Source organism: Patella vulgata, chromosome 6 (genome assembly GCF_932274485.2).
Source record: "Patella vulgata chromosome 6, xgPatVulg1.2, whole genome shotgun sequence".
Lineage (NCBI taxonomy): Eukaryota > Metazoa > Mollusca > Gastropoda > Patellidae > Patella > Patella vulgata.
In genome coordinates this window covers 54,521,514-54,533,028 of record NC_065884.2, presented here as the reverse complement: position 1 = coordinate 54,533,028, position 11,515 = coordinate 54,521,514, and the positions used below count along the sequence as shown (strand labels likewise).

Genomic DNA, 11,515 nt, shown 5'->3' with positions numbered 1-11,515 from the left:
AATTTTAACTAAGATAAAATCCAAATTTTAGTAATTTCATTGGATAATACTAGATTGATTTTAGTGCTTAGCCAATCAAATTTGAAGTATCTACTAAAATTTGGATTTTATCTTTAGTTAAAATTTCGTGAAACAGGGCCCTGGTCATATTTAATGTACTGTGCTACGACACAGGAGGATTGGTGCGTTGCCTTTTGTCAAGGGTTCTCTTACATGCACGGCAACGGGTGAGCCTAGATTGTACGTCCCATTTAACCTACTCGACGCTTGTAAACTTGTCACGCTCTCCGAACTGCGCCAATGGCATAGGGGAACCATGGTCGCAAACTCCGAGGAACTTACCCCGCACGGTGGCCAAGTGGGTGAGATGCTGGCTGGCTAGCCTAGAGGTCGCGGGTTTGCTCCAGGTGTTGGCCGAGAAAGTTTATCGGAATTTTCCGACGTGTTTCCCTTGTCAGTGGTAAAGAACAGAGTGCCTGGCAAGGATAGCTGTCTAGTCGTTCGGATGGGACGAACAACCAAGGTCCCGTGTACACATTGGCGTGTACGTAAAAGATCCCTTGGAAGTCGGAATTCGATACAAGAGGAGGCCAGTCGGAGTAGGCCATTAAACCCCATTTTATTTACTCGGCCAACAGCGATTAGAGGGCCAGAGCTATACTTACTAATCAGCCAAAGCCCCATGCCGAATGGAATTGCTGTGTTGCTGTGAAAAAAATTGCTTACTAATAATACCTGTCATGCAACTGTCACAAACATAAAATCATAAATGTGCCGGTGAAGCAGATCTGCAATAACATGGGCAATAGATATAAACATCTCAATAATTCCTAGTTGACATTGATAGTCTGTCAGTAATTTAAATGTTATCATTTACCTCCAGTATACAAATTGTGGCATAATATATAATCGAAAAAAATATGTACCTGCTTGGGATGTAAGGTATATGAACAAATTCCGGGGTTTCATCTACACCTTGGTTAACCCTAGCTCACAACCCGCCGTACGTGTTTTAACACGCACGGGTCGTGGGCATTCTGAACATCTGAGACACGCTACCTGCGGAGAAGTATCTCAGACACAGTCAGTAGCCATGATATCCATATCTCGTGATCTACACATCACAGGTCATGACATTGGCGTCAATGGGTCATGAGGTCAACATTGTAAACAATAGGTTTATCTTCAGCATTGTGTCCGTTGCACCCATAAAGACTATATAATTCGTAGAGTCCCAACATGTTCTCTCTTCTTCCAATGATTTTTCACAAAAATAACATCTACAACTCATAGAATTAACGTTGTCTTCAATGACAGCGTCTGCGAGGGTTGTTCATAGAGGCCGCCATATTGCACTATTTTGTGCGCCGGTCGGGTCTATTTCAAATAAACACAATCAATTCTGTTGATGTTTTTAGCGTTGGGATTGACTAATAGTTAATGTGTTTCAGTTCTAAAACAAATATTTTAAACTTTAACGCAAATTTAGAAAATAGCCAAATTCTGGCTGGGATTACTGTATACACGTAAGTGCGAAAAAAAGGCTAGCCACCAATTAATTTTCGTACGTTAGTTACGTACGGGGTCGTGGGGTTTGGCAGCTCGCGGACCGGCAGCAAGAAAGTTTTGTAAAAAGTACGGACATAGTACTTGTCATGTATAAACCACACGTCTGACTTATTCAAAGAGTGGAGAAATGTCTTCCTAAATCCGTGGATAGCGTAACCCAGACGTACGTGCTCAGTGCGTCAGTAGTTCTTGTGGAGTACGTGTGACTTAAAATTAACCAATTTCGTGCAGCAGAAGTACGGACCACGTTTGTTATGCCCGTGGTTAGCACGTGCCAATTACTCCTGACTTTAATGTTTTGTCTCCGGCATATCGACCAAAGAAAATTAATATTTTCATTTAGATTAAAACATGAGATCAAGGAAGAGGACGGGCTCAAAGAGTAAATCGACTGATCCTCCAGAAAGGGCAGAGGAGCGCCCAGAAGCATAAGTCTTCTGGAGACGTGACACGCGAATACGGAGACAGTTGTGTGGGGTCGTGCATTCTTAGACACCCTGGTGCTCCTGTGTGTTTTCAACTGCATTGTTGTCAGAAGGCATCTCCAACGGTGTGACAGAATGCCAATACTGAAAACACGATATGTGCGGTATTTGAAAATACGTTGGGGTCTTGTCACCCCACGAAGGCTGTTGCGCTGCATCATCTAAGTTCGTAATGGAAGGCGTCATCTCTCACCTAGAAGGAGGGTATGTCCCTATCACCCCTGGGCAATGGTTCTGGAGGAGGAAGACCAAGTTCATCCTTGTCCAGTGTAGAACAAAGGCTTAATCACTTGAAGACCCCACAATCCGACGCCGACCCAAAGGCACCAAAGGCCACCCACAAGAACTTGCATCGAGCATCCACAAGGCCCAAGAGTATTATCGAAAATAATCCTTTGTAATTGTAGTACTCTGACCACTCTTCTCGGGCTTCTTAATATGGACGTGTTTTCCGTCAATGGTTGCAACACAATGGTAATAGATCTAAAGTATGGATTACATAGCTGCCACCTCGAGCCATATGTCGTCAGTCTCAGAAATGCTAAGTAGTCCATCTCTGTATTCCTCGTATAAAGCACGATACACCCGTGACTTGTAAATATTCACTGTAGCCAGGAATCGGATGGTTATAGCCAGCTTTAGCCCAGATTAACGTGGACGGTTGCTTCGTGGGCCCTTCGTAATGCGGGCTGCCAGGGGGCATCCACATCTACGCCACAGTGTCTCCTCGTGACTCCCTCTCTAGCTTTCCGAATAGGTTGTGATACTGGCTGTTCAATCCATGGGCATACCCACAAACGCCTCTGTCGCCTTGCGTTTGATATTCCTGTATTAGTCCCCGAAGACTGCCCGTAGTAGCACGCACTGTGAGCTAGGCTTTACTCTGAGATCAAGGAACTGCGACTTGAAATGAAAGGGAATTTTTTCTCACACAAACATTACCTTCTATCAAGCCATTTAGTTGTTTAAAAGTTTGGCCGTTTGTCGGACACCCACCAGCAATTTCAAAACACGTTTATTTTTCATTTCTCGTTGCAATATACACATAATGATAAGTTACGCTATGATCAAGGAAATAACAGTATTATTAAAGGATTTTTAAAACAACAAACTTTACCTTTTATCAAGCCGTCTAGACTTTAAAATTTGACAGTGGCGTGTTCGTTTGACATCCATTAGCAACGTTTAAATTATTCATTTCTCTTTGTCGATCAGTTATACACGAGAAGTTTTGCTTTTTTGATCAATTAATATGATAATAAGCCTTCAGGGATGTCTACAGCGATATTTGCTCAGGGATAGACTCTAAAACACATTTGTTTGGCCGAAAGAAACTTATACATGAACAATTTAACTTAATTTGTACAAAGCAATTATACAGCATGCAACGAGATATGCAGTATCATAGATTCTATTGTAACGTGGACGGGAAATCTTTCTTTGTTCTCTTCGTTGAATAAACTGATTGTTTTCCCTCTAGTAGACTGACTGGGGCTTAACCGTGCAATAACTAGACATTTTCGATGTTATTGCACACTCTCGCTGGTTTCCTCTAGTTTTAGTAGAAATCATATAGAGAAGTGGGGTGAGTTTTCAGACCAATAACAACGAGCATGTTGAGTAGGTGTCAGTGTTACAAGTCATTTATAGCACGTTTCATTCGTTAACAGGTTTAACACCTCGGCCTACGGCCGTGCTATAAATATAACTTATGCTTACATGAGCGTATAAAAATGGACGTAATCGAATTATCATCGTTTTCGCTATTAACTTCCTGGTATATTATAAATTCATAAAGATTTCACAAGTGTATTAGATGTTTTGCCACACCCAAAATGAATCAGTTTGGAACACTAAATTGCCGTCTGTACAAGCCAAAATACATTAAAATAATAATAATGACGATATTCAATCTACCAGAGAAGAGAATTTTTACGCCCAAGTAAATGTTCTGATTTTGAGTTGTTTATAATAGTGACTAAATAACCACATTTCACTAATTAGATATAAAATCTGGCAGAGAATCACTTTGTTTGATATATTCTGAAAGTGTATTCCACACAATGGATGATATTCATAGACCAATTCTGAATGTCTTCAAGTTGTGGGAAGGCACATCCAACATAGATTTTAATTTGCCATTTTGAACGTTTTGAACATTTAGGGTGATAAAATGATACTAGATATTTAAAATAGTCTATTTGTTACTCGAAACGGAAGCAACGTTGATTTAATTTTATTCACAGTATAAATAGCATGATTTTAAACTCTGTGCAGATTTTAAACGTTATAATAGTCACGCCTGGACAGCACAAATGATCAAGGGGTCTGTTCACATGGTATTCGAAACATAGATGGAAGTCTTGAAAGATTGGGTGTCACACTTCTTGAGTCTGTGAGCAGGGCCCACAAGTTAGTGTTCATCTGCAAGATCAATTGAAACAAGAATTAAAATGTATGACAAACATGAAGACAAAACCTACAGAATGGGAGAAATCGTTTCTAATCATTGAAAAGGGGAAATGGACATAATCTTAGATTATTATGATATTTATGTGATCTCCGAACTTAAGATGTGAGTCTTAAAATGACCCAAAGATTTTTTACAATTGAAATATTTAGTGTTCCACCTCTTGGGTCTTTGATCAGGTCCCACAAATTAGTGTCCATTAAAAAAATATTAAAATGTTTCTACAAAACCTACAGAATGGTTCAAATCGTTTTTAAACATTGAAAAGGGGAAATGGTCGCGATCTTAGAATATGCTTAGACCAGAGAGACTTAAAGTTTACACTGTAAACATACACGAACAAGATAAATACTTTTTTTCCGTCCTGGGTGTTAGATTTAGATAAAGATAGTCCACGTTCAGAGAAAGGTGGAAGAAACATTTGGATATTTACTAGGTATTTCGATAAAAAGGAAGCCGAGTCTGATAATACAAAAATGTAAATTCACAACACATGTTATGATGCAGAGAACCTGCAATTGAGAGTGCCCGAAACCAGATTTATTTTTCGCCCACACAATATTTAAAACCAGGTAGTCAACATGAAGACTTACGTTGCCAACTCGAGATGGTTAAATCGAGTCCTTCATGAGGGCTCGCTGAAAGCTTTAAAGTCTGTCTGTGAAAGACAGTCGATGGTTTCCATTTATTTTCTACATAATTCTCTTCGAGGTGTACACATTTATGCCAATATATAGAGTGGACCACGGCCTCGTTTATTTGTACTATATAAACTGACCTGTTTTAACAGCATGTTGTCACGCGGATCAAAACAGCGTTTATGAGAAAAGTGCTCTCATGGGATCGCTCGTGCATTTTTCATGCCATGGTAGTGAAAAATTAAGTTTTTGAAAAAAAAAGTCCAAATAAAGAGTATTTTCTATGTAGATTGCTTGCAACTTGTTTAATTTTTTCAAAGAACTCAAATATTGCCTTTGCGCCGCTGTACATAAAGCATCCTGTATACTAAAAGTGCCGTTATTTTTGCAGCTATTCTTTGATTTTGATTTTCTTTCACCAGCGTGTTGCCAAAATACATATAAAGCAAATAAAAAAAAGACTTTAGGTGATACCTAACGTGCAACCTCTGTATTGGGCACAGCTCATCAATTATAATTACACGAAACAGGGGTAAAAGTTATTTTAGTCTTTCTCTACCTTTTTCCTTTCCTATGGTGTAGAAGCGAAGAAAAGAGTTTGAATATACATTTTCTGTCGGGTTTCGGTGAATATTCACGATTTTGAGGCTGAAGGATAGGAGAGTTAAGGTTGAAATGTAGGGTGGAAAGTTGCATTTTTTTTTTATCTATCTCTACTTCCAGTTTGTCTTTCTCTGGTTTTCGACGACAATACATCGGATTATCCAGACGCATTTAAGGCTCGGTATTATTATCTGCACTCTTGCCCATTGATCACAACTTTAATTAAGGTTTTGTAGTTCGTATTAGTGATTACATGTTGCAGCTTACTGAGTCATATATTAATATTGAAAAGTATACTTAAAGAAGAAGAAGTGTCATTTGAAACTTAAGACACTTATTGGGGCTTTAATTTGCAGCTAATACACGCATTAAAAAAAGTCATCATGAACCTAAGTGGTAAAGTAGCCTTGATCACTGGGGCAGCACAGGGTCTTGGCAAAGCTTTCTCTGAGACACTTCTCTCTAAAGGAGCTAAGGTATGCATGGTGAAGTATTATTAACCCATTAAACATTTACAATTTCAGAATTCAAGTCATATTAAACAATTTATTATAAATATATTAAAGATATAATGTAGGTTAATAATACAGACTTCGTTTTTCAGGTTTGTTTAGCCGATATCAAAGTCCAAGAAGGGCAGATAACTACTGACGCACTAAGGAAAAAATTCGGGAAAGACAGCGCATTTTTCATAAAATGTGACGTTACGTCTGAAAAGGAATTTGCAAGTAATGTATTTTATATTTCTTTTGTTACTTTCAAGTAATCATATAAATTTGATTGATTTTTAAATAGAAATGTATTACTTCGTTATGATATTATTATTTAATTAGTTTATTTATCATATATATTATGAAACTTTTAAAGTATTTTACATGGGCCCTATTTCAATTCCGATCTAATGAAATTTATATATTTTAAGATGTGTTTCAAGCGATAAAGAGTAGATATGGCCGATTGGATATTTTAGTAAATAATGCAGGTATCGTTGACGAAAAGAACTGGAGAAAGTTGATTGAAATTAATTTGGTACGTCTTTTTTTCACACCCATTTATACACCGCTGATCTGGTCTTAATTGTCGATAAGAAATCATGCACCGGAATTAACAAAATCGGCAGTTCACATATTTTGAGTTGATTGTCACTACTAATATTATTAGCTTCCGAAAATATACGAGAAAGGCAGCATGACGTAAGTAGTCGGTGCAGAACAGTAGGACGTTAAACTCCATTTCGTTTCAATTGCACGTCCAGAGTATCAGCATCATGCCCTCGTCGACGCATTAAACGGGGCCGCGTTGGGTCTTATGTAGCCTTTGTGAAAATTTATTAGAGCTGATTGTTTAACCAAGGTGTGCCACCGTGTCAAATGGTGTGGTTTCGTTTCCAGGACTGTTCGGACAAGGAATAAGGTCGCCTGCTTAACCGCGTTGATTTTCGCTGTGTTTTCTGTTTTTCCTCCATTATCAAATGATCCCTGTGTGCAAGCGGATTATTAAATTAAAGATACGCCGCGTTGGGAGGTCTAGTGGGTTAACGGGTGTGTGTGAAATCATAAGATATGTCATTTAGTCAAGAGGCGAGGTTTCGGTTCAACGCTTGTAGTGTACGTGTCAAGGAGTAGGGTCGACTTCCAGGCCTGCGAGTCAGCGTCTTACCCACCACCGTGACCATGGATCGTCTTGAAACTTTGTATACTTATTCATTATACCATAATTATGATCCCTATTGTTTTTGGTGAAAGCCCGACCCCTATGGACTGAGCTACACCCATTTTGCTTTGTGTGTTTGTGTGTTGCCTACAGGCCACAATTTTTAATGGATTGTCTTGGAAATTGATATAAGTATTCTTTATAGCCCAAGGATGGCAAATATTGATTTTGGTGCATGTCCCAACTCCTAGGGATAGAGCCACGCCCAATTTTTGTGTTTATCGTATATTGGCTGCAGTTCTGAATGGATCATCTTCAAACTTGGAATATGTATTCCTTATAGCCTAAGGGCGGCAACTATTGATTTTGGTGTATATCCCGATCCCAGGGACAGAGCCACGCCTATTTTTTGTGTTTAGCGTCTGAAGGCTACATTTCGGAATGAATTATCTGGGAACCACATGAATCGATGCAGGAGTGGACGTATATTGCAGCGATAGCGATGCTCTCGTTGTTCCTTATGTTAGACCAACACGCATTCGCCGGGCGAATTTCGCCCCGCAATCTATAGACTGTAATATCAACTGTAAGAAGTTGTCAGAGTTGCATGCAGCCTTGTGAGGACACCTGTCATGACGTGGAGCGATAGGTAAACGAGGCAGAAGAAATTAACCTTGTGAAATTCTTGTGCAGTTTTAACAATATATGAGTTTATCTTTTCTGCAGTTAAGCGTGATGCAAGGGACACAACTGGGTATAGAAACAATGAGTAAAGACCATGGTGGAAATGGGGGTGTTATCATCAATGTATCATCAGCAGCTGGTGAGATAAAGTTTAATTATTTCCTCATCAATGCCATGACTATTTTAATTTTAAAAATAATTATGCCGCTGACAACAGATCTGGCGTATTGATTAAAACTGCAGACCAGTCTTGTAGCTTTTGTAACATCCATGTTTTCCTTTATGGATTCAGTTGAAACTATAGCTGCAATGTGGGCGTATTTCCAGGGTTTGAGTAGCTGTCTTACATTTCGATTAAATAATAAAATTGTTACTAATTAATTAAAGAACTAACAATACATTAATTGACGTTAGACTCAACTTGTTTATATTTAGGTCTACAGCCAATGTTTATTACCCCAGCTTACTGTGCTTCTAAATTTGGTGTTGTTGGATATACCAGAAGTCTAGCGGTAAGCATGGCCGCAGATCTTATTAAATTTTAGGGGGGGGGGGCGGAGGTGGCGGGCTCTGAGACCATTTCTGAGCATTCTGCAGAGATGAATATACCGAGAATAAATTGTCGTTTTTGAGCGAGAATAACCAATAACTACATGTACACAAACAGGGGATGAGGAATATTCTTTATTTCATCATAATGAATAATTTCAACCGACAGGCCGTCATCAAATGCCAACATATTATAATATTTCCTGCCAGATTGGCGATTCGATTTCCAAGATGGCGGCCTCCATGAGTGACCCGACGTGCCTGGCCTAAGTTCATTTTCTTTTGAATTTCAGTTAAAATATAAATATTTTGGACATTTCTAATACGAATACGGTAAAAGGTAGTTATGAGGGCTTAGAGTGCTGGCGGACTGGTTATATTACAAAAGTTAAAAATATTTATTATTAAACTTTAAAAATATAAACAGTAAACCACAGATGATATAGACTGATTAATCAAAGAAGTCCTCGCAATATAGGGATATAGGTACATTGTAGGCTACTAAATTGCCGGTCACGGATGAAAATGTGATGAATAATTTCTCAAGTGGCCGGCTCTGAGCATAAGCTGCTGAGGTCATGAAGAGATCATTCTCAGATCTGGGTTACATCAAAGGCCGGGCATTTTTGAACCAAGGGGTAATATCCTCAGCCTGAAAATAGGACTCAAGTTTTGGGAGACGCTGACAGAGTACGGCGGGCGAAGGCATACGCCACGTGCGCTACAGGCGCGCATTTAGCGGGGGTCTTGGTGCCTCCCCCGGAAGATTTTTTAAAATTAGAATGCCTCAAAATGCTATCTGAGACCATTTCTGGGCATTGTACATCGGCATGTTCGGAAATATAGGCTACATTTCCCGGGTTGAAAATAAGACTTGATGAGCCAGTGCCTTACTCACTAAGCTATAGTGGCTCCCAAAACAGTTGAAATTATTTGTTGTAAGTTGATGAGAAATAAAACAGCTATGGCTTCTAGGAACCCTTTTCACAACGTGTAAGGAAAGTTACGCACAATCATTCGTGTGCTTTATGAAATGGGAACTAGACCCCTGGTCATTTCTAATAACTATATATTTATTTACTTTCAGGGTATCGAGTGTTGCTGAAGGGTTCATGGAACTGGTGACGGATGAAAATAGCAATGGTGCCGTTATGACAGTTACAGCCCGAGACGGCATTCAATACAAATATCTTCCAAAAAGTAAACTTTAGATTAACTATTGAAATTGTAATTTATTATAAAATTGTAATTGTTATGAAATTGTAATTGTTATGAAATTGTAATTGTTATCAAATTGTAATTGTTATCAGATTGTAATTATTATCAAATTGTAATTATTATAACAAACTGTAATTATTATAACAAACTGTAACTATTATCAAATTGTAATATATTTTTTTATTTTCAAACTGTGATTAAAATTTGCCATACGCCAAGAGCTAGCTAACATTCCAGTATGTTCCTACCTCTCTGTCAAATGGTCGGTAGCGAATTCGGAACGTTTTGAATTGACAGAAATGTAATCAATCGACACGGAATTCAGTTCTGTCATTCACTAGAATGTAGTGTGATCAGAATGTGACGTAATGAAACACGCAGAGCATGTTTAAGCCGTTTCGATTGGCGGAGATTGACTTGGCGCATGCGTTGTCGCCAGAATTTTCTTGTTTATTCGCGTCTCAAAATGAGAAAATTCAATTCGAAAACGTCTGTCGATCATTTCTAAATCTCTGGAAGAACAATAAAAGTGTATTGTCGGATAAACAGTGTCGTCGGATAAACAGTGTCGATGGATATAAATTAATAAATACAAATTATTTTGTAAATAATAAATATTCAGCTAATACCTGTATTACTATTTTTATTTCAAAGCGGCTTGAAGGACATCCTTGTCGCAGCTTGTTGCATAGCATTACTACGAATAGGCATAAGCCACGATGCATAATTAGAAACTTGCGATAATCTGTTCAAAACTAAACTCAGGAACAATTGCTTACGCTAGAGTAGACACGTCCATTTATCGTCTTGCTCATATCTTTTCCCATATACCGAATATTGTGATGCGAAGATTTACGGAAAGGAAGAAAGAAATTGGGTTTTACATCCAGGATATCTGTTTTACCGTATCATCCCGCAAGCATTATCCCCCCAAAATTGGAATAGAGAATTAAAAATGGGACAACCTGTTATAATCGGTTCAGGGCAGAATTAGATAATAGAGACTTTTGGCAAACGTAAATTCGCGTATCCGTAACGATTTTGCGTGTGACGTCATCAATGCGTGTGTATTTCTCATGCGTGATACGGCACACGAATACGACAGCACGTACCGAACAGCTTTCATACGGAAAAGGTCCGTATAACCACAGGAATCTGACCTTCTATCCGTATATATATGCATACACCATGTCCAACCAACAATTCGTAATGTCAGGCAATCAAACCTCTGTCGATTCACTCAGATATGTTTTTTCTTCAATCTAGTCGTTTTGATTTGCATAAATACTCCTACAAAACGATATCATAGCCACTTGTTTCCAATATTTACATTATTTTCGTCCGTTTCCATTTTGTCACTGCCGCCATGCGCTGACGTCAAACAAAACCAATCCGCCAAAGATATTTTTAGTTTTTCTCTCCCTTTCCATTTTCCACCTTTTGCATGGCGATTTTTGTTGACTTTTGGGTGGAGAATCGAAGAAGAGGGTTTGCATATACATTTTCTGCCAGGTTTTGGTGAATATTCATCATTTTGAGGCGGAAGTACACAAGACTTCAGAGGTTGGTTAGGTTTTTGTGTGACGTCAGTGTATGGCGGCAGTGACAAAATGGAAACGGACGAAAATAATGTAAATATTGGAAAC

At 38.7% G+C, this 11,515-nt stretch overlaps 1 protein-coding gene and 1 long non-coding RNA gene across 3 annotated transcripts; one reads left to right on the top strand and one right to left on the bottom strand.

Annotated features, from left to right (window-relative positions):
* Positions 1-3,051: 3,051 nt before the first annotated feature.
* On the bottom strand, positions 3,052-6,398 carry LOC126823955 (uncharacterized). 2 transcript variants are annotated; one of them, XR_008788594.1, is made up of 2 exons: positions 6,358-6,398; positions 3,052-4,478 (listed from the first exon to the last, which is right to left on the bottom strand). It is a non-coding gene; the product is annotated as an uncharacterized LOC126823955 (long non-coding RNA). The 2 variants fall into 2 exon arrangements; XR_007681392.1 differs by lacking the exon at positions 6,358-6,398 and adding an exon at positions 5,118-5,250.
* On the top strand, positions 5,962-10,497 carry LOC126823954 (15-hydroxyprostaglandin dehydrogenase [NAD(+)]-like). The gene is made up of 6 exons (XM_050553021.2): positions 5,962-6,241; positions 6,370-6,493; positions 6,688-6,794; positions 8,145-8,241; positions 8,538-8,614; positions 9,739-10,497. The coding sequence occupies exons 1-6, from the start codon at positions 6,149-6,151 to the stop codon at positions 9,754-9,756; spliced, it is 516 nt and encodes a 171-aa protein (XP_050408978.1). The 5' UTR covers positions 5,962-6,148; the 3' UTR covers positions 9,757-10,497.
* Positions 10,498-11,515: the final 1,018 nt, after the last annotated feature.

What these genes read in the sequence shown, in the direction of transcription:
- LOC126823954 (XM_050553021.2), top strand. Translation starts at nt 6,149, where the DNA reads ATGAACCTAAGTGGTAAAGTAGCCTTGATCACTGGGGCAGCACAGGGT. An exon ending in TTCTCTCTAAAGGAGCTAAG is followed by an intron (nt 6,242 to 6,369) that starts GTATGCATGGTG and finishes TTCGTTTTTCAG; the next exon opens with GTTTGTTTAGCCGATATCAA. An exon ending in GTCTGAAAAGGAATTTGCAA is followed by an intron (nt 6,494 to 6,687) that starts GTAATGTATTTT and finishes ATATATTTTAAG; the next exon opens with ATGTGTTTCAAGCGATAAAG.